General features: G+C 42.8%; 1 protein-coding gene across 1 annotated transcript in view; it reads right to left on the bottom strand.

Moving 5' to 3' along the window:
• The window catches only part of FLT3 (fms related receptor tyrosine kinase 3), a 67,743-nt gene that overhangs the window by 15,768 nt on the left and 28,653 nt on the right, over positions 1 to 23,322 (bottom strand). The window contains exons 6-15 of the mRNA XM_044442640.1: positions 22,444 to 22,598; positions 21,657 to 21,793; positions 19,098 to 19,248; positions 15,468 to 15,633; positions 7,010 to 7,116; positions 5,313 to 5,424; positions 3,244 to 3,422; positions 2,294 to 2,409; positions 2,052 to 2,184; positions 1,845 to 1,949 (exon numbers count right to left, since the gene is read on the bottom strand). Of these exons, the coding sequence (XP_044298575.1) occupies positions 1,845 to 1,949; positions 2,052 to 2,184; positions 2,294 to 2,409; positions 3,244 to 3,422; positions 5,313 to 5,424; positions 7,010 to 7,116; positions 15,468 to 15,633; positions 19,098 to 19,248; positions 21,657 to 21,793; positions 22,444 to 22,598 (1,361 nt within the window). The remainder of the gene's footprint in view (positions 1 to 1,844; positions 1,950 to 2,051; positions 2,185 to 2,293; positions 2,410 to 3,243; positions 3,423 to 5,312; positions 5,425 to 7,009; positions 7,117 to 15,467; positions 15,634 to 19,097; positions 19,249 to 21,656; positions 21,794 to 22,443; positions 22,599 to 23,322) is intronic.

The raw sequence follows: 23,322 nt of genomic DNA, 5'->3' as shown, positions 1-23,322 counted from the left end.
TGCAGTAACTTGGCACTACAGCAAGTGAAAATTGCTTTATGCCTGGAAACAGAGCAGAACTGCCAAGTTACCTCAGCCTGTGAAGCTCATTCCTATGATTAAGAATTAAGTCAATGGACTTATACCTTGGTAAGTGTGCATTGTTTGGAGCTTTATTTTCAGGAATGGTTAGCATAGCTTTTAAGCAGTTTCTTTGGTTTCTGTGGGTCATCAGATGCTCCATTCTTACTTGTAATTTCTCTTAAATCCATGGAGGACTGCTTTCCCCAATATCAACCATCTCTGGGGACCTTGAGAAATGTGGTCGCTACCAGATGTGGCGTGACCTTTTCAGTGGTGGTACCCAGGCTATGGAACCCCTTTCCAGTTGAGATTTGGCTGTCCCACTGGCTGTTGTGATTTAACTGCCAGTTAAAGACCTGTTTATCTGGGCGGTATAGGAAAGTGCTCTAGCCATTCATTAATTGTGCTGATTGTTCTACTGTTGCATATTTTTGGTTCAAGAGTAATTATTTTAGTATTGTTTATGCAATGAACTGTTTTGTACTGCTTATCAGCCTCCATGTGAGCTTTCCTACATGAGGCCATTAAGCAGTTGTTAATCTGCTGAATCTCCCTTTTGTTTTGCCGTGCAATTCAGATTTGAGCATGAATGACGAGGATTTCCATTTCTATTTTTCCACTACATGGCTTCAAGTGTCTCCAGTGCAGGGTTCACAGGCACCTCTTATGGTTTCAAGCAGCAATTTCTCCTTGCCTTGAGATGCTGGCGATTGAAACTGGTGCCTCCTGCATGCAAAAGAAGTGCTTTGCCGCTGAGCCAAAACCTCTTCCTGAGCTGATCAGTTGTTTGTGATGTCACATCATTGGCCAGGGGTACCAATCATGGGCACTGCACAACTGCAGTATACCCCCGCTTGCTCCTAAGGATGGCCTTACATTGTTCTGGAATCCTTCAGCTACAATCCATCTTCCCTAATAGCCAAGAGACTTAGGATTTCTCTGCCTGAGGCTTTTAACCTGCCTCTTTACTGAGGTTTCTTTGTGGGATCAAGTCTGGCTTGTTTACACATGCTTTTGTTCCAGGGTTTTTCTTTCTCTTCCTTTCTGTATATTCCATTACACAACCACAAGGTGGTGCTGAGATAGAGTGGAATTGTGAAAATAGGCAAACTTCTCATTTTAATTCATCCTGCCATTTTCAGATAATTCTCACTTTCCTCAATCTCAGCAAAAGCAGCAGAAATGCTTAGAAAACATGGGAGAGGCCTTGGAGTCTGGAAATATTAGGAAAAACACCCACAGCTATCATGGATAAGGAATCAGGAATCCACAATAAATGCTCTTATTCTGTGTGACATCATTATAACTTGCCAGAAGAGGGAGCTATTGGTCTATTATCTGCTGTCCTTGATGCAGTGGTTAGTCCTGCATTTCAGGGACTCTGCAGTTGTGAAGTGACACAAGGCCCAATGATCTTTTGCCTGGCCCTGATGAATCCATCTGTTCTTTTTCCTGCAATTCATCTCTGCAAAGTAGGCTAAGCTGATTTCAGCTCAGGCCACCTGCTTGAGCCTTGGTTGGCCTTGTCACTTGGTTGCCAATGGCCTTCAGCTTGGGCCAGCCCTGTCTTCGCTGAACTACCATAGCACCAGTCCTGACCCTGGGTCTCAAGACCCTCCACCAACCGCTGCCTTTAACATGAATATGCAAGTCTTCCCCAACCTGGTGCCCTCCCAAACCCCTACCTCATTGGATGGAACCCATGGAAATTGTAGTCCAAATCATCTGCCAGGCACCAGGTTGCCCACCTTTTGGAACACACTCTTTACAACATGCATTACCTTTGAGCATTTTGACAGCAACCTGGGCCGACACTCCTGTTTCATTTATTCCATATGCAATTGCATTCACCACTTTCCCAAAGGCTCCAGAACCAAGAACTTGCCCTGCAAGAAAAAGGAGAAAGGAAATGTTCTCATCTTGCCATCTGGTGACAGCGTGTATTAACTTCATGAGGAGTTTCACAGTGGATAACACAGACTGCTCACCAAACTCCAGATTTTCTCTGGGAAACTCCCACTTAGGATCATACTCCACCTCATCGAAATTGACATAGATGTATTCATTATCCAAAGGGCCAACCATCTGTATCATTTGCAGCTGGCTTTCGTATCTGGACTGCTATGAGGAATAGGAAATCAGTGGATACCGACAACTATTAGTGGATACCGACAATTAGAGGATACAAAGGAGGGGAAGTAAATGAAATAAGGCATTGATTTGCTCTTACCTTTTTGTGATTTTGATACATTAATAAGCACAACACAATGATGATTGGGAAACAGAATCCAAACATTCCATATAATGTAACATTATTTGACAGAAGAAATACAACACCTTCTACACCTTGAAAAGAAATAATTATTAACACTCTTTCAGCACATGGTACTTTACACATCTAATGAACTCTCCAGATGTGTTAGACTACATGTCTCATCACCCCTAGCCACCAGGCAGGGGAAAATTGGTAGTTCTCTAGGTGAGTTACAGTAGATTGGCAAGGATATCTGACTTCCAACTGTTTAACATAATGACACTTCCTGCCTCTCACCCTTTGGAGTAGCCAGGAGTAGATTTGTATGTGGAAGAAATACAGTCACTTCTGATCAGCAGGGGTGTTAGAACAAGGCTCCAAATTCTGTAATTCTAAGACTTGGAATTGGGTTCAGCTGCTGACTGAAGAGTAGACCTTTGCCCTGCTGGGTGCTGAGAAAGAGAAATGCATGGCTCTATAGGGACGAACGAAGGAGGTGGGACCAGGAAGAAAGTCTGAGGTATGGCATCCCTGAGAGGTTTCTCCACACCTGTTCTAAAACATAGGTTAGGAGTTGGCAGGATGGGGCACTGGAGGTCCAAAACCACACCTCCTCCTTCAGGACTGGAATTCTGTCTCCAGACTTGGAAGAGATTCTCAGACCCTTTGGCCTCAACAGGCACCGTATAGGCCCCAGGATTGCTCTCTAAACTTCCAAACCCCAAGAATGTACTTTAAATTTAAAGTTATGCTAGCAGAATCACACATTTTTCCCCAATGGCAAGTGAACAATTCTTTTGGCTCCTAAAATTCAACTCCTAAATCTCTCTCACACATTTCATGACTACATATCTCTATCCTGAAATGGAAATAGATGGAACACCAATGATTTAAATAAATAAAGCATAGGCATGATTGTACAGTACCTGTGGGACTCACAAAAAGAGAAGTTTCACAAGAAAAGTCAACTGAATTATTTGCACAGCACTCAAAAACAAATCCAGTTTGTGCTTCCCTTGCATTTAAAGTGCTGTTTGTGATCCAGGAACCAAAAGTATTTCCTTCACGTATGTCATTTGAAATTTCAGTCATAATTTCTGTACAACTGCAGGGAACGGGGAGGAAAGAAATTTTTAAAAAATTGACTTCTGCTTTCTAGTACTTACCCCAGACTTGACTGGAAAGTCAAGGCAGGGCATAATCATGAACATAAGTGCACATTTCACTTATAATAACTCTTTATAAGTGCAATATGCATTGGCTTAAGTGTCCCCAACATTTTCGGCTTGGAAGGCACACTTGGGATTTTGAGAGTGTTGTCAGCACTCTCACAAGATGGCTGCTACAGGGACTTGCCCATCCTTAACATGGCTACCACAGCATGGCTTGCCACAGTCTTAGCATGGCCAGGCACAAAATGCTAATTTTCCAGAAGACAAATTGGTGATACTAAAGGAAAAGTAACTTCCTGAAGAGTGGACATGAGCTTGCAACTGGTAACTATGACAAATGAGTTCACACATCATTTTTATTGAGCAGAGCTGCCTTGTACACACGAGAATTTTGGCTGATCAAAAGGAAATCTCAGGCCAGTGCACTGACCATCCTCTGGCATTTATGCCAGAGTACATCTCATGGCCACCCAACACATGATGCAGTAGCACGGGACAACCCTGCCCCTACATTCAAATCTTCTTCACAGATCTTTCTTGGAATGCCCTGCCATCTGAGATGTGCTGTGAGCCGCCCTGAGGGGCGGCACAGAAATGTTTTAATAAACAAACAAACAAACAAGGAGCCAACTGAGAAGAGGGACTCCTTGACTGCTGCATCCTATTTACAGAACTTTCTCCCCACATGTCTAAGATGATGTGTTTTTAGGGGCCTTGGAAAGATACAGATGCTACAAGCAACCATCAGAGCTACTCTGAAAGGGTCAGAAATGTAAGAATTGGGCTGGTCTAGATTAAAAGGAGAAAAATGCCCTTTTCAAGAGGAGAAAGCAGCCCAGCAGGGCCCAGGTTAGTGGCTGGGGCCACAGCTACTCTGCCCTGTGTAAGCAGTTCTGATATAAAGAAGCTTTGATGGGTGTCCCTGACTCTGCACACCCTGACTGCAACTTGACATGAGGAACAACCAGGATCTCTCTGAAAAGATCTCATTTCTCTCAAGTTCCCCAGTGAAGGTAACCTCAGCCAGGTACCCGCCCAATGTTTTGAATTATGACTCCCATCATCTCCAGCCAATGCTCCCAATTATTTGTGATGATGGGAGTTACAGAGCAAAATACTGGGAGACCACCAGGTTTAGGATAGCTTGGTTTAGAGGCTTGAACAGCTGCAGGGCATCTGGTACTATCTGCTGGAGAACCAGGTGCAGCACAATAGGAGGGGGAATTGATAATGGAGCTGCCTGCCAAAGTTGGATTCATTGGTCTGCTACTGATTCACATACATTAAAGAGAGAGTTCAAAGCACAGCCACAGTGCTTTATGTCTCCTTTGGATGTATGTTGGTCTTGGCCTCGTGGGTTCTAACGCACACTGCATTAAATACATGACATGCAACCAAGAATTACAATTTTGTTTCCCTTAGTGTAAGAATATGGGGCTCCTACCTCCCAACAGGTAGGGGATGTTTAAGGGTTTCCATCTAGCCACTTTTCCCACCACCACCATGGGGAGAAAACTACCTTGGCATGTTAAAACACTGCAAAACTGATGAAGGCAGAAGTCAAACCATTTAGCTCTAAATAGAATTAGAAATTCCTCTTTTGTTAGTCTTTTAGCTCAGCACTGACTGCATCCATACTGGCTGCACAGCCTCTTTGCTGTTTTGATGTGATGCTTTACATTCCTCCATGCCCCTCTCTACATAAAGTGGAATTCCAAAGGCCCACTTCTTGCTAAGTCCTAACACAACACAGCATGTGGACTGGTTTCATACAGGATACAGCACTCAGTGTCCATGGATAGGGTCACAATGTCTTTATTTACTTGGTATTCTTCTGGGAACACTTCTTCCAGACCCAAGATGAGGCAGCAGGACTGCTTTCAGAGATGCAAGACAATTGCCCTGATCCCAAGAAGATCATTACATTAGGTTTCCCTGCAAAGATAGAGTGGAACAAAATAAAGAACTTTGGAATGAGAATCCACAACATTTATCAAAACAAACCACTGTAGTGACTGACTCTTCCCTGTTATAACTAGTGCCGGGGCAGTGCTAGGAAAGGATGAGCGCTCAAGCCCACAAGAACCCCACTCCCCCACACACACACACACGCATACACTAATACACATATTCTCTATGTGTGTGAGAGAGTCTTCAAAGGACAGACAAGCTGGAAAGAGGCCAGAGGAGGGCAACAAAGATGATCCAGGGACTGGAAACAAACTCCTATGAGCAGAGATTGAAAGAATTGGGTATGTTTAGCCTTGGGAAGAGAAGACCAAAGAGAGATATAGTAGCACCCCTCAAGTACTTGAAAGGCTGTCACAAAGAGGAAGGGCAGGATCTCTTCTGGATCATTCCGGAGTGCAGGCCATGGGTTCAAGTTACAGGAAGCCAGGTTCTGGCTGGACATCAGGAAAAGTGTCGTGACTGTGTAGTATGACAATGGAATGAATTGCCTAGGGAGGTTGTGGGCTCTCCCACACTGGAGGCGTTCAAGATGCAACTGGACAGCCATCTGAGAGGGATGGCTTAACCTGGAGTCCTGCACTGAGCAGGTGGTTGGACCTGATGGCCTTCTGGTCCCTTCCAACTCTACTATTCCCAGCAGGGGTTTGGACCCAGTCTCCCAAGGACATCCCCATGCATTAAAAAGGGATGCATGGACAAAGCAGAGGAAAGCATTTGACTTCAGAAAGAAAACTCAGGCAAAAGATTCAAAGGGAAGGTTGGCAGGAGCTGAAGCACATGCGGACAGAAAAAGAGCTGGTCCGGGGGGGATCAGATGCAGCAGTGTTGGACAAAGTCTTCTATGGACAGCTGGGTGGCAGCACAGATGGTGTCCCAAGGATTTGGGGCACCAAATGGAAGATTCGGGGCTTCTGACCCCTAGTAACAGCCCTGCCAGAAAATGTAGTTTTACATCTGTTGCCACCAGTGCAATCCCCATGCCAGGCCCATGGGATCCCCACTGAATCAAAGGCAGACCATGCAATACAGATGCTTGATGGACTGCTATCTATTTCTCTATGGAGTCATGAATATATCAAGGTACCCTTCTACTGCACCAGGCTATTGGTCTCTTCAGTTCAGTCTTGCCTAATTTGTCAGCAACTCCCCAAAACTTCAGGCAGAGGCCTATATGCCAGGGAAAGAGGTAAGTTGGGATGCAAGGGGAATATCCACATAGCAATAAGCAAAGAGAACCCATGCCAGCTCCTTCTCCGAAGAACACTAGCTGGCATGTAAAACCCTCTTTTATTTAGGGATGACTTTGATCCATAGGCTGTAGGTGGCCACCTCCACATTGCCAAAAAGAAAATTTGCATTCCCCAAAAAATAATGCAAGAGAATGCCAAGCAAAACATGTTCACATGCAAATGCATATGTCTAGGTAAAATTTTAGAAATAAATGAGACAGAAAGGGAAAAAGCAGGATACCAATGCAATATGGAGGTTTGTTCAACAAACCAATAACTACAGATAATTTTATTTTGCTTCTTTCTGTCTCTTTACTCACTTTTCACATAAAGTTTTAATGTCTTCTTCACAAACGAATCACCATTATCTGCATAGAAGACGTATTCACCTGGCTGGTGTTTATGGTCACAGAATTCTGAAGAGATGCTGTTTCATAAAGGAAGGAAGGAAGGATCACTCAACCATGGATGCATTCATTATGAAAAGCTCTTCTTCTTGTTGTTTTCAAGTTAACCAGGCTGCTATCAAAGAATAAGAACCCTAAAAATAGTATTGCAGGCAAGGTACTTGGTTCTTCTATGAACAGAGCAGAAGCAGCATCTTCAGCTTGGAGATGAAGCAGCTCATTGACTAATGGAAGCAATTCCGTTTCTATCACAGACCAATGTATTAGACCTTTCCCAACATGGAGTCCTAAAGATGTGTTGGACTACAATACCTACCATGCCCAGCTGTCCTCTAACCCTTCATTGTTCCTCACAACCGGCAGTATCTGTTGCCTGAGCTAGCTGCCTCACTCTGCCTAATGGCAGGGCTGGCCCTGCCAGTTACCTGCATAATCAGATATTACAGCCCCTCAACTCTTCTCCTCTATCACTGCCCCCCTTGTTTCAAAATTTTACCTATCCAACATTGTAAGAAATACACCTAAATATGCTAGATGGGCACTTAAAACCCTACACAGGATGCAAAGTATCCTATGATGGGATTCCTCAGCTTCCTTGTGCTTCAGAATACAAGAGGCTAGTTTAAGCAAGAGCACTGCAAGGCTCAAGAGGAAACTACTGGCAGAGCTTTCCCTGACGTACATCCACAGGCTTTGCTATACAACAGCATGAGGGGGGGGGGAGGAGGCACCTTTGTCAGAGTAAAATAAGCTTTCAATACCTACAGTTCTCCAGATTGCATGCCAAATTGCACCCTGGACAGTCAGGAGTGATGGGAGTGCTTGGGCAGTTCCCTGCAAAGCCTCTCCTGGTCAGGACGAGCAATGAGGAGGTGTGGAAGGCTGAGAGCGATACACACAATAGGTAGGTCTCTTCCAGGCAAGCTAAATTTTCACCTCCACTCATGGAATCCATGTTCAATGTGGATCCAATGACCAGATTAACCTAGTATTTAAGCACTAGTCTAGCAGTCAAAAGTGGCCTGGACTTGTATCTAGACAAGAACTTAGAATTCTATCCAGGTGGAGGAAGGAAGGAGATTTCTCTTCCTCCTCTTCATCCACAGAGAAACCAGGCAGGCTGCCAGAGGAGGGAAACCCTTTCTCTCAGGCCAAACACAGAAAGGCAGTTCTCCAAGATGTAGTGATGGCAACAATTTGTATGGTTTTAAAAGGGTAATAGACAAATTCATGGAGATGGCTATCAATGGTGACATATGCTACCTGTTGTATCAGAGGCAGGCTGCTCTGAATCCTCTAATCACTGCTCCCAGAGGTTTCAAATAGATGTGGAAGAACAGTGGAAAAAAGATGGTATCCTATGGAACCCTGATAGCTCAATTGCCAAGAGGCTGAGGGATAGTCACTCAATCTTTGGAATCGACCCTTCAAGTAAAACCAGAACCACTTCAGCACAGTCCCATGGAGGTGATCCAGGAGCATACTGCCTGATCTCTTGCCTGCATTTACTACTCTTGAACAAAGCGGACAACTAGAACCAGAACCCTAAGCCTGTTAGGGTAATGAACAGGCAGTCAGTGTTGCTCCCTCAGAAGAGGAACTGCATACTGAAAGGGGACAGCTCTTCGCAACATGAGCGGTCAGTTTTCACTAGCTCCAGCATCTGCAGCAGCCTTAAGACATACATGCCCAGAGTGCATTGAAGCAATCCATCTTAACTATGGTGCATTTGTCCTGCTTGTGACCCTCCAACAGGCGGTTGATGGGGCACTGAGTGGCAGAATGCTGGACTAGGTGGGCCCTTGGTCTGATCCAGCAGGGCTCTTCTGACGTCCATCTGATAGCTCCTAGTAATTAGGAAGTTTTTGTTCTGTTTCTGTTTTTTGCAGGCTAGTAACTTCAGGAATGTTTATTTACATACTGGTATAAATGCAAAGGTAATAAAATAGATAACAAAATAATATTTATACCTTGATTTCAGTACCATGAGGCCAATTTATCCCGATGATTCAATCCAACTTCTGCTGAGAATAAAGGAAGGTCTGCATTTGCTATCATTAGGTTTTGGTTTACACAAAGGAAGTGAAAACCAGCTAAAGGTTGAGCAGACAAGTTACCTATCTGCTAAATAAGGAACAGAAAACTGATGGGCACTAAGAACATTTTGTGGAAAAGCTTAAAGGAAGTTGTAGGTGGAGTGGAATCATTGCAGTGTGGTTTGAAATGAAAGGCCAAAAAAGAAAAAAAAAGTGAAAAAGTTATCTGTGGAAATTTGAAATTTAATATGTGTAGTTCTGGGGGTCTCATTCCTCCTTTGTTAGGTGGGGTAATTTTGCAAACTTTGCTGTCAATAATTTATCTTGGTCTGCAAGGAAGCGTACATCCAAATCAGATGAATGCCCTGGAAGAGATACTAATGATAAGGAAAATGGCCTGAGAAAAAAGGGCTAAATAATCCTTCCCTCGCCTCCATTCAATTTGACACCATCCAGTGACTGATTTGTCTACGGTTCCTCTGTTGTGCGGAAAAGAACCATGGAACTATGCATAATGTTCTGTCCCATCCTAAGCACACTAAGATCAAAAGGGAAAGAGGAGAAACAAAAGTACCACAGAAAAAGGATCTGAAAGGAACAGTTGACACAATTGACTATTGTTTGACTCATGAGCCAGCAGGGTGATGCAGCTGATGAGGATGTTGTCAAGGTGCTTGGATAGGTCTGTGCAGCCACCTCTATCCCAGATTGTTGCCCCTCTTGGTTAATAAAAAACAGCAGCGAAGGAATAGCCAGCTGGGCCAGGAGGAAACTGAGGAAGGGAGAAAGGGAGTGGTCTCATGTTGCTTGAATGATGCAATGGTGGGACCACTCCTCAAGAAGTCCTTCCAGGACCCAGAAGATCCTAAGAACTTCAGGCTGGTGCCAAATGTTTCCTTCCTAGACAAGGTTCTTCAGTGCATGGTAGCCAACCAGCTGTAGGCATTCTTGGATGAAAATGATTAGCTGGACCCAATCCTGTCAGGGTTCAGTCCAGGTTTTAGCACCCTGTATGATGACCTATGATGAGGCCTTTGAATTGTGGTGCTGGAGAAGACTCCTGTGAGTCCCTTGGACTGCAAGGAGATCAAACCAGTCAGTCTTAGAGGACAGCAACCCTGACTACTCTTTAGAAGGCCAGATACTGAAGAAGAAACTCAAATATTTTGGCCTCCTAATGAGAAGGAAGGACTCACTGGAGAAGACCCTAATGCTGGGAACAATTGACGGAAAAAGAAGAAGGGCACAGCAGAGAATGAAGTGGCTGGATGGAGTCACTGAAGCAGTTGATGTGAGCTTAAGTGGACTCCGGGGGAAGGTGGAGGACAAAAAGGCCTGGAGAAATGTTGTCCATGGGGTCGCAATGGGTCAGACATGACTTTGCAGCTAACAACAACAACGATGATGACCTATGTTGGGCGAGAAACAGGGGAGGGCAAGCCTATTGATACTCCTGGATCTCTCAGTGGCTTTGTCATTGACCATGGTATCTTTCTGGAGCAACTGTTTGAGTTGGGGTGGATGGTACTGCATTGCTCTGGTTCTGTTCCTATTTGGATGGCCAGCTCCAGAGGGTCATGCTTGGGGAATATTGCTCAGCCCCATGGATTCTTCAGCATGGGGTTCCTTAGGATTCATGCTGTTTAACATCTGCATGAACCCTCTGAATGAGGTCATCATGAGTTCTGAAGTTATCTGCCATCAGTACATCAATGACATGCAGCTCTACTTTTCCTCTTCATCTTCATCAGGTGAGGCTCTGGATCTGCTAAACCAGTGCATGGCTGTGACAATGGATTAAATGGGGGCTAATAAAAGAAGCTCAGCCTAGACAAGACTGAGATGTTGTTAGTAGGTGGTTACTCTGATCAGATGGAGGGTGTGCAACCTGTTCTAGATGGGGTTACATTCCCCCTGATGCATCAGGTTTGTAGTTTAGGGGTGCTCCTCAACCCATCTTTGTCACTTGAGCCTCTCTGGTGGTCTCATTGGCATGGAATGCCTTCTACCAGCCTCTGCAGGTAGACCAGCTACACCCCTATCTCGCTGTAGTAATTTACCCTCTGGTTATCTCTAATCCAGATTACTGCAATGTACTCTATGTGGGGCTGCCCTTGAAGACTGTTCAGAAGCTGCAACTTGTGCAAAATGTGGCAGCTAGATTAATAACTAGGACCAGAAAGTATATAACATCAATTCTGCTCCCTTGCATTGGCTGCCTATACTTTTCTGAACACAATTCAAAGTGCTAATTTTGACTGGTAAGACCTACATGGTTTAGGACCACATTACCTAATGGAATTCCTTTCCTCAATTTACCTGAACCCCATAATCTGCAACTGGGGTCCTCTTCTGATTGCAAACTCCAAAGGAGGCACAGAAAAAGCCAACAAGGAAAAGAGCCTTCTTGGTGGTGGCTGCCCAATTATGGAAGAATCCTCCTACTGAGGTCCACCTAGTACAAGCATTATTATCTTTGGCACCAGGTTAAAACTGCCCTCTATTACCAAGCATTTCATGGCTTATGTTGGTTTATATTGCCTGTTTTGAAGTCTAGCTCTATTGAAATTGGTTTAAATGTTTAAACTATTTTTACATTTTGTATATTGGAATGGCATACTCTTTTAAATTCATATATTGGAATTTTATATTGTGATTTTATTGTATTTGTATTTTTGTTGCATTTCTTTTTTGTATTTTTGAAAAATAGCTTCAGCTATTGGGTGTTATAGAAATAAATAAAATAAAATAATAAAATAAATAATAAAGCAGGTGCACTTTTAGGCTACCTTAACAGAAATACAGAAGCATTTATTAGTCTATCAGCTCATGTGATTTACCCAATTCCAAAGCACCATGGTGAGTCTTTGTGAAGATTTTAAGCTTTTGAGTCAGGCAGTTTATTAAACTGCTTAAACAGAAGCAGTGCCCAGAGTGAGGATGGCCATGTGCCCTCTTTTACACAGGACAGCCCTCTGTTTAAAGGCACCTTTTATTTGAAGGGCTGTCCAGTTCATTTTGGTTTAAAGATAATAAATCATAAGAACTGTTGTCCATCAAGAGTTAGCACCAGAGTGAGCTGGCAGGCTCATTGGTCCAGACTTTTACAATACATACTGTAGTTCTATGCAAATATTATTATTAAATTTGCAGCCAAACATATAATGAGCATGTGCAAATTTTATGCACAGTGTAATCCTCCTTCATCCTCTTTCCTGAGAGGCATTTCATCTTTATGGCAAACTGTTAGTGGACACTTTCATTCAGATCAGAAGAAGCAACTGTTCCACTCTATTTTGTGCTGGGCAGGCCTCACTTGGAACACTGTGGTGCATTTTAAGAAAGGCACTGAGAACCTGGAGCAAAGCCAGAGGTGGGCAATCACGATGCTTATGATCTGGAAATCAAGTCCTAAGAAGAACAGGTAAAACAGCTGGGTATACTCAGCTTGGAGAAGAGAAAGTACTGGAAATAACCAAAGGCTAAAAACTGCAGGAATTCAGTTCTGCAGGCCTTTTGCTTTGCAGGGGATTGGCAACATTACCTCTCGCCTTCCCTCCAAATCTATAATTCTATGATTTATATACAAAGCAAGTCAGAAGCTACTCTTTATTATAATAATTATAATATTACACTGAATTTCTATACTGCCTGTAACTAAAGCTCTCCAGGTGGTTCACAATGTTAAGTCACCATTTGGATTTCAACCAGGCCCAATCCTGCTTAGCTTCCAAGATTAGACAGAATCAGACACTTCAGGCTATAACCATAATAATAATTTATTTATGTTGATATTTGTATTCTATTTATGTAAGCCGTCCTGAGGCTTTTGCAATAGGACGGCATATAAATATCCTAAATAAATATCCTAAATAACCAGTGTTACCATAAATGCCTGCAATGTACATTTATTTTTAAATTAGTTGGCCATTTCTGTCTATCTCCTTTTTCCACAATGCACATACACATTTTTAAAGCCAGCCTAACTGAAGACCATGCATAATGCAAATCTTCAGCTCAGGCCTGTAAAACCTCTGTGTCATCAAACTAAACTCAACTGTACCAACTGTATACAGTGGTCAGCCAAGATCATGATAAACCTCCCTTTTCTCTGCCAGACAATAACATCTCCTGCAACCTTGCTTACTGTTTGTAAGAGATGCAACTGAAAGAGAATCTCCCCTCAGTCAGATGCATCTCCCCCACCCCCGTCCAACCCCCCAGTCTGATGCAGAGAGAGGCTCGCTAACAGAAAACGGAGCACACAAAAAATGAAGGTGCCTGTTTAACAATATCAACAATAAAAAAAACAAAACAAAAAGGTGGAAGATGTTCACATGCTCTGGAACAGTTCTTTAAATAAACAAAATACTTTCACGGTACAAGAACCCACAAAGCAACACAGGGACACTGCATACTTTCAAGGTTTGATGCACACGGACCTACCAGCTTCCTCCTGATTCTTAAATAAGCAAGAGGTAAAGAGGTCAACATTTATTTTGCTGGTCTAGTGTTTGCAGAGTCATAGGAGCAGAGATGTGTCTCCCTTGCCATTGGGCCATGCAGTGACTATCTTGGCATCCTAAGTATAAAATTATTGGGTGGTCCACACAAAAACAATCCAACATTTAGCACAGTCTTCCCCAACCAGGCGCCTACCAGATGACTTGGACTGCAGCTCCTAAAAGCCAGTTAGAATGACTTTTTGTTAACTTGGTTTTAATCATCAGACAGTCCTTATGAATAGCTTTGTAGCTCATCAAAGATTCTGAACACCAACAATCATTTATAGGAACAGAAGTGATACACCTGATCATAGTGCAGGCATGGGCAACTTGTGGCCCTCCAAACTCTCTGGTCCACAACTCCCATTGGTCTCAGTATAGCTAATGCTGGGAAATCATGGAAGCTGTATGCCAAAACATCAGGAGGAGTTGCAAATGTCCCCACAGTCTTCAAGCAAGGCTGATGAGGAAAAAGCAAACATAGCTTGATATCAGTTCCCATCATGCAAACTGACCAATTCTGAAGCTTCTACCAAGGACTTAAGGAAATGCCAGACCACAAATGTTCACTAGTTCTTTGTGAAAATACACTCTTTCACTGATGTATTTGCCTGAATCTGTAGTCAGAGCGGGGACAGCACCAGCTGTTCCAGCTGCTTTGGAATTGCCAAAGGAAGAAATGCATCCTCGAAAGATAGGAGAAGAGTTCTGCCTTGTCCACCTGCTGCCCAGCTGCCAGCTGTTGATTAGCAACACTTCTGGCTCTTTGTTTGCAAAGTGAACTTGAGCAGATCATGCAGCTGAGAGAAACACATCTGCATGGCATCTTACCCTTTTAACCTTTTGTAGTTCACCCAGAGAAGACTGGCTTTTGGGCAGACTATAATTAAATCAACAAACAAACAAACAGTATAGCCCATGTTTGCTACTTAGGGCACCAAAAGAAAGGGATATTTCTCAAAACAACCAAGATGTGTTTTTGGTTTAATCTAGAGATAGCTAACATCATTTTGAAACTGTTAACAGTTCAAGACTCAGCCATAGTAAAGTAAGCAGATGGATGAAAGCCCTAAATGGCTTGGGACCAGGTTATCTAAAGGAACGCCTTGGAGGAGAGCTTTCTCTGCAGTGACACGCCAACTATGGAATGTGCTCCCTGAGGGGTCCACCTGGCGCTGTCATTATATGCTTTTCAGCACCAGGTCAAAAGCTTTTTATTTGACCAATATTTTAAAGTTAATTAATTTTAATTGTATATTTATTCATTTAATTCATTTTAACCATGTCATTTTAAACTCAGTCATGGTGTAGCCAATTTATTTGTATTGGACTGGATATTGTATTTGGGGCTTTATTGTCTGTAAACCACCCAGAGAGCCCTCTGGGGTATTGGGATGGTATATGAATGAATGAATGAATGAATGAATGAATGAATGAATGAAAGCAGTTGGATGCTTTACGTTTTCACAAAAATCAGTTTCTCCAAGAAGTGCTTAAATATGCCCCATATGCATCTAGATATGCCCCAAGGGTTTTCTGGTGTTTCCCTATGAACAAACAAGGAAATACAATGCAACGTAAGACATGGTATGTAGTTCAGCTGAATGCCACTGTGTTTGTTTTAATAATTAAGAACTGATACAGCACTTTGTCAACCACTTGGTGATTTAATGGGGGCAGCCACAGATTATGGACATGCAGAAGAATGAAATGTATGAAGCAGGAAGCAAAATCATAGGCATGTTTGCATAGAGGTAGGGAATCATATAAAGACTTGTGGCATAAAAGACAATATGCAGAGAAGAAACACATTCCAAGAAAGTCCATTACCTGTATCTGCCGGTGTAAATTTGCTTACATGGAAATGACATTTGGGAAAACATCCAAATACATCTAACGGGTGGGTAGGCTTTCAGTTCAACTTCCAGGCAAGTGTCTTCATTCATATCAATTTCAAAATCTTCCTTTGCATCAGTGAAAATGATAAATCCTTTATCTGTTAAATGATGAATCAAAATTAGCATCTGGATGCTTAACATGTATTGGAAGAATTGTGAAATTGCATCTCTCTTTTCTTATTTATTTTACATTGTTTATATTCTGCCCAATTAACAATAAGTTATGGAATGGCCTGCTAGGGAAGATGCATTAGAAATCCCAGAATGCTATCTTCAAGAGGGAGTAAAAGGTGTATTTCTTCCAACAGGGCTTCCCTGACTAGTTTCATTTCATAGCTTCGTTTTTAATTTAAATTTGAATTACTGTTGGTTTTAATCTCTTGTAAACTGCCCAGACCCTATGGGAATAGGATAGTATATAGAAACTAGAAAGAGATGGGATGGGATGGGATGGGATGGGCAGGGCAGGGAAGGGTTCAGCTCCTCTGGGCAGTTAACAGTAATAGTAAAAATCAGAAAAACAACCAAGAAATCACCACCACATCAACCACACCACAAACTAAATAAATAATGACTGTAACCATTTAAAACATCAACAGAGCAAAGCTGAAACCATGAGAAATGTAGCATTCCCCAAAATCCTGGAGAAATAAAAAGTTTTCACTGATGCAAGACAGCACCACATTGGTACCCAATTCCACAACTGGAGTGCCATCATTGGAAAGATCTTTTCTCTAGTTGTGTTCCCACCATAATCCATTTGGTGCAGGCATCCTGAGCTTAGGGATCTCAGAAAAATCCACAATGGAGTCAAATGAGTTTGGATTTCTATGAATCCAGCTAGCAGATTCTGCAGTGGATCAGCTTTTTCTGAGTCGTGCAGCTTCTGTGGTACTTTGGGAAGGAATTCCAAACTCTTTATATTCTTGTTGCTGCTGCTGGCTGCTGTTGTGTACTGTTAAGTCATCTCCAACTTATGGTGATCCCATGAATGAAAGCCCTCCAGAGTACCCTATCCCTGCTTAGCTCTTCTAAATTCAAGGCTGTGGCTCACTTTATCTCTTATTTGGTCTTCTTTTTCTTCTTTTGCCTTCAGCATCCCTACCTGAGGTCTTTGAAGAAGACCTTGCTGGCCAAAGAGTTATATAAGCAAAGAGACAATTCTTTAGGTATCCTGGCTCCAAGTTGTTCAGTTCAAATATATCTGTACTATAGTCTTTTGTACTTAACATAGTAGAAATATACTACCACTGAAGGAATGCCAAATTTCTTTCCCAAAAAGGTTGCACATAAAAATGCAAGCAAAGCTTTGCTATCAAACAAAAAATTCATCAAGTTCAGCATTCTGTTTCCCACAGTGGCCAACCAGATGCTCGCAGGAAGAGTGCAAAGAGGACATGAGGGCCACAGGACAGTTCCTTGTTGTGTGCCACTTAGTGACTGGGACAGGGAATGTTAAGCTATGGACCTTAGGAAGAGCAGAGGACAGAACAGCACCACCACCATTGAGCTGGCCAGAGTGAGAGGCAGCTGAACAAGCTGTTTGCAGTGATGAAGAGGAGCAGCAACTCTGGGGGCTTTTTGGCACTGGTCCCCTCACCCTCTGCCCAACTATGCCTGGCCTTGTCTCTGGCCCTGCTGGTAGGCCTCCCAGGCACTTACAATCTTCCTATGAGGCCTCGTTCTGGATTTCTTCTTACAGGTTGCTGAGGCTGGATCCTGTCAGGAGCAGACACAGTGGGTTCTCTGTGGCATCCCAGATACTATGCAACTACTGCTACGAACTTACTGCAGTTGGCCATTACTGAAGAGAAGAACCATCTTTTATAGTTCTTCTGCTGTTCTTCAAAGTTCCGTCTAGTTGTATTAAAATCTTGTTGAATTGTTAATATACTTGCATTTTAAATCTGACACCATGATATCTGACACCATGATAACAGTGGTATATAAATGTTTTAAAATAAACTAACACTGCAGTCTTATATGTATCTGCCTAGAAGTAAGTCTTAACTGAGCTTACTGGGACATACTCCCAGGGAAGAGTATGCATAGAATCGCAGTCTAAATATTTTTAAAAACCAATTGTACTATGTCATTTCAGTAGAACGCTTAAAAGTGGCAGATAAGGAGATATCAAAGATCCCACTAGGCATGTCCAAAATTAGGGTTTCCCTAATCTCCCAATTTCCCTGACCTCCTAAACCTATTTAGGGGACTGAGAATATTATTACACAGGGCCTGAGGAATTCACATAATAGGCAAAGAATCTCAGTCATATTCCAGAAAAGTTCATGAGAGCCATAAGAAGTCCCCAAAGGTCTTTGATTCCTTTTTGCGCTGATCAGAAACACAGGCAAAATGCTTTTGGGTTTCACTGAAACTGCAGAAAGAGTGTTCCAAAAGGTATGACTTGCTACTCTTCAGAGGTGGAAGTGAGAGTAGGGTAGGAAATATACTGAATAGATGAGCTCTGTGAGTACGAAGGACAATAACACAGTGGTAGCACAGGTGCTTCATATTCAGAAAGCTTAGCCCATTCTGAGGATGGAAAAGAGCTCTTCCTGAGAACACAGAGGGCCACTGCCTGTCAGAATGGACAATAATGGCCTAGACAGACTCAAGAATATATTCTGTGTAAAGTCATCCATCCATCATCCATCCATCCATCCATCCATCCATCCATCCCATTTCTATTCCACCAACACACAGATCTGTATGAATGGTTCATGTTTGAATAAGACCCTGAATTTCCTTGATAAATGTGCTCCTTTCCCCAACCCCATCATCTTTTGAGCATAAATGCCATTCCCTTCTTAGAGTTCACCATGGTGCAAGGTTAGGTCTGCACCAAGATCAATGCTAACCAGAGTTAGGACATGCCAGATTTCACAACTTCACTTTTAACCTTGATTGTAGAATTGGAGTTAAACATTGGTACAAGACGTAGTGGTTACGAGCACCTACACAGTCCGCATGGTTATCTTTTTTCCATTCATGGGGAAAAAGCCACCAGGGGATCACATGAGCTCACATGGGCATTCCAGACAGCCCTGCTGTCCTGGAAGCCCAATGGAGAAGAGACCCACCTTGTTGCTGGCAGTGCACACAGAAGGTGTGACAAGGTAGAGGAGAGTAGTGGGAAATGATACAGTTTGGGCTGCTGGCTGGCAGGCAAGGAGGAGTTTAATGCTTTGGAAGTAGTTTGAACATACAGATCTTGACATACGGCTTGACTCTACTTTCTTGGACTTGGATAGACAAATTCATGAGCTGATGCGTAAATTACACTTTCTGGTGGAGTTAGTTCCCCAATAGCAATAGCCCAAACACAGATATAATGATGTACCATGACAAGCCAAGAAAGCAAGTAAGAAAGAGGAATCTGTGTTAAGTAGGGAAGGGAGGAAACTTGTGATTTTACAGCTTTAGTTTAGGTCAAGTCTGGCTTAATTCCTGTTTTCCCTTCTTTCAAAGGGAAAGCAAGTTGAAACAACTTCATTCAGAATGACATTTATATTGCATGCATGTATATATTCAATGCATCACGTGGTATATGGCTTACCTAAAACTGTAACATAAACAGTTTTATTTGCAGCAAGTTCCTCAGATGAACAGGTATAACGCCCTTGACTGCTGCGTCCCACCGAAGAAGCAAACACATACTTCAGTTTAATCCAATGGCCCACATTTTGTCTTCCTTCCAGCATCATGTTCTGGTTTTAAAATAAATTTAAGAGCTGATTATGTTTTCTGTGACAGAATTGTGCAAAATTTCAGGATTGCTGGAAGAAAATGGTAGAGCAGGGGCAGGGAACAACTGGCTCACAGAAGCTCCCAATCTAGCCTGGACATTTTCTTCAAGCCCAGCCCTCTCCCCTAGCCCAGATGCAACCAGGCTGGGGAGAAGGTTGGGAATGAAATCCTCTTGTTATTCTTGTTATTTCTGCTTTGTAATTAGAGATAACAAAGAGAGTCCCATATAAACCACTCCCCTTCCACTTGGAAAGTGAATGGAACACAGTGGCCGCTTTGTTACCTCAGATCACAAATTGAAGGCAACAAAGATCTTTCCTCTTTCATGCGCTTCATGCATTAGGGGTGTGAATAGGGTGCAATAGAGGTGCCCAATTCAGAGAGCCCTTTCAAGTACCAGCTGAGTGCTACTCTTTTTGCAAAGTAAGGAAAATGGCATACAGAAAGTGGCAGATGACATCATGGAAGGGTGAGGAACTTCATGGAAGAAACCTGGTGCCTTAACATCATCTTTCCTCCTGGCTTGGTCTGGGGACAGGGGCAATCCAGCTCCTGGAGCGGTACAGGTTCTTTGTCCTGTGGCAAACATTACCAGGAATACAACCTCATACAGGTGCCATGTGCCTGATAAGTGCTCCATTGGGTTATGTAGAAAATATCTTTCATATAAAACATAAAGAGAGGGTGGAAAATGAGAGCAGAATCTTTTAACAGAAGATCTCAAAGGTTCTTGTTTAGAAAGAACTGTTTTACCTGAAGCCAACTGCCTCACTCTGCCTAGGGCTAGGGCCAGTCCTGCATGCTTTATATAGCTGAGGTTACATCTTTGATAACGTACTTTATAGCAAGGGGAAAGCTAATGGAATGATAGTATATTCTAAAAGGTAGAGTTGTTTAAATATACAGCAGTGGCCATCATAGTCAGAAAGAATTCATTCAGATTTCAACTGAGGATTCAACTTCAGGATTCAACTGAGCTGAATCCATACTAATGTAAATCTAACTGTCTTCAATGGATTTATAAATATGATTAAGACAAGACTGAACCCATTGCGTTTCAGTATAATGAATTTTATGCAATAATCCTGTGCATTTTTAGGTAAGAAAGTCTCAACATTGGCTCTGGCATGCTGGATGGATGTAGGACTGCCAAGACTATATTTCCTTTCGACAAGTATGTTCAGTGACCATGCTTGGAATACTGTGCATAGTTCTGGTCACCAGACATAGTTCTGGTCACCAGATAAGAACTGGAAAATGTTCAGAGAAGGGCAACTATGAAGATCAAGGGGCTGGACTGAACCTTTGTATGAGGAATGGTTGCAACACCTTGGATTGTTTGAGTTAGAGCAAAGTCAAGTAAGGGGTGACATGATAGAGGTGTACAATATGCATGGTACAGAACCTTATGGAGTGAAGCTGATTGGTGGAAGAGTCAAGACTGATTAAAATAACTTCACACAGCACATAGTTAATTATGGAAGTCACTTCCACAGGATGTAGTGATACGTACCAATTGGATAAAAGGGGACCAAATAAATACATGCAACATAAGACTACCAGTCGTCCTATTGCCTCCTGTATTGTTGGGGCACACAGTCAGGATGGTGCTGCAACACACATGTCCTGCTTGTGGGATTTCCATGGGCAACTGACTGGCCTCTGTGTGAACAGAATGCTGGACTAGATGGACTCCTGGCCTGATGCAGCATAGCCCTTAAGTTCTTTTAATATTTTCTGTTGAAACATGCATGGAATTATGCCTTAATGATTGTTTGGAGACAGGCATAGACAAGAGTCTACAAAAAGGTCAGCCACATCTTTTACACTGAATAGGCACATTACCAGTCGAGGGAAGCATCAGAAAGCATTCCTGAACCTCTTCTGCGTGAGAAGAGTCAGGGCTCTCCTTGACAGTGGTGTTGTAGGCACTTGGAAAGCAGTGAGACTTTTCATTGCTTTCTAAGCATCTTTAACGTTCAGCAGAATGGGGGTCAGCCCTCACCCATATTTCTCAGCTCAGAACTAGGGCCAAAGTGGGCGGGGGGGGGGGGGGGAACTGCCTAGATCTTGAGAATGGAGTTCTATCAAATGCCCCCAGGTGGAAGCCAGGCAGGACAGGTGTGCAGGTTATGGCAAACATCAGGTTTGTGGATCTCTTGGAATACCAGGCAGGCAGGCAGGCAGACAACAGAATGTCATCATAATAGACTGAATCAGATATCTGATTTTCTCCATGATGAAGTCTGGAAGTTTCAGTTTGTAAAATGTAAAATACTAATATAATAGTTTTGAAGTTAGTATCTCGTACAAGAAGTAATGGCAATTAGTTGTTCATTGCTCACAAAAAATGGGTTCATCTTATTACCATGTCTAATGCCTTGTTTTCAAAATACCACATTGTTCGAAAGGCGAATGTGGAGTAATTGGCTCTACATCTTAAGAACAGTGGATCTCCAACTTTAAGAAAGAATTCCTGGTCAGGGTTTTCCAGTGCATCTAGATCTGAAATATTACAGTATGTTCAATGAAACATTCAAACAAGCAAACCAAACCTTACAAAGAAACATCTTTAATGAACACTGTCAGTGTTAATGACACTTAATGGAATTCCATAAACACAAGAACACTGCTCCCGGCTCCTAAAGTGCTTGCTCTCCAAATTTAGGCTCTATGTTCTTGGAACCAGATTTAGGTTGCATGCTCTTTGTGCCCCTTCACAAGCATGACTAAGTGCAAGCATTTATACACACATATCAGGCTCCTTTCCCTTTAGATTTAAAATTCATAGTGCAATTAATGAGCGTTCAAAACATTTAAATAAATCAGTAGTGCAACTCTATGCTTGCCTGTTGAGAAGTAAGATCAATTCTGTTCAATAAGCCTTTTTCCCACCATGGAGTACTGCTCCGTCAGACCAAGCTAGCATACCCAGTGGAGACATTTTATGGATGTTACAATCCAACAAAAGTAGGGAAATGATAGCCCAACACACATTGTCCCTAGTTCTGATCTATACATCAGGAGCATCTACCTTCTTGAACATTATTAATTCAACTGACTTGTTACATTGCATTTGTGGCATAGTCTGCATGCATGAATGAAGGAGTGACAAATCCCAAGCAAGATACATACAAGCCCATCAGGAGCCTTACCAACTGTGTAGAGTTCAGTGCATACTTTGCCCATGTCATTAGTTGCACAGCACCATACATGTGGATCAAATAGCAGTTTATCTTTTCTTAGTTCAAGTTGTACCTTCTGTATTCCATCCTTGTCTTCATTTTGGGGGGATCTGGATTTTGTGCAGCTGTAAACCAGAATTACAAACAAAATCTAAAGCAGGAGAGAAGAACCTTTCAGCCTGAGGGCCAACTTCAAGTTTTGGAGATGCTTTCAAGGGTAGCATTCCTGTGGTGGGGTGACACTGAAGGCACATGGGGCAGAGCCAAAAATACCACAAAGAAAGTCAACATAGATTCATAGAATAGTAGAGTTGGAAGGGGCCATGAAGGCCCAACCCCCTGCTGTTGCAGGACACCAACCAGGCGGATGGCTGTCTAGTTTCTTTTTGAACCTATGAAAGAGGCTTTCATAGCTCAACCTCTCATTTCCACTTTTTCCATGCGGGGGTGTGGGAGAACTAAACAAAAACTAGTTGGCTGGAGGAACTTGGGGACCCTGACAGCAGGGCCAGCCCGCCTGTTATGGAGAATGAAGCATTTGCCTCAGGTAGCAAATGTTCAGGGGAGACAGCATAGAGGAGAGCCTTGTGGACCTTGTAGGATACCCTTTGGACCCAAGCTAGCTTGCTGCTTTCAGGGGTGGCAGAAGATGCTGTCCCAATGTCCGTCTTGAAGAAAGCTCAATCTAACACTGCAGTCAGCTGCTGTGCCTGGAATGGGAGGGATGCCATCTTGGGCTGGTCCTGACTAGATGCAAACCCTCAGTAGATGGACTTGGTCCCTGTGCTTGAATTTTCTCAACCCTGACCTAAAGATTGACCTTAAGAAGACTCGCCAATATGTGAAGGA

The sequence above is a fragment of the Varanus komodoensis genome, unplaced genomic scaffold, assembly GCF_004798865.1.
Source record: "Varanus komodoensis strain SLA01 unplaced genomic scaffold, ASM479886v1 scaffold4, whole genome shotgun sequence".
Classification (NCBI taxonomy): domain Eukaryota; kingdom Metazoa; phylum Chordata; class Lepidosauria; order Squamata; family Varanidae; genus Varanus; species Varanus komodoensis.
Note: the sequence above shows the minus strand (reverse complement) of the source record. Positions and strands in the feature narration are given on the sequence as shown.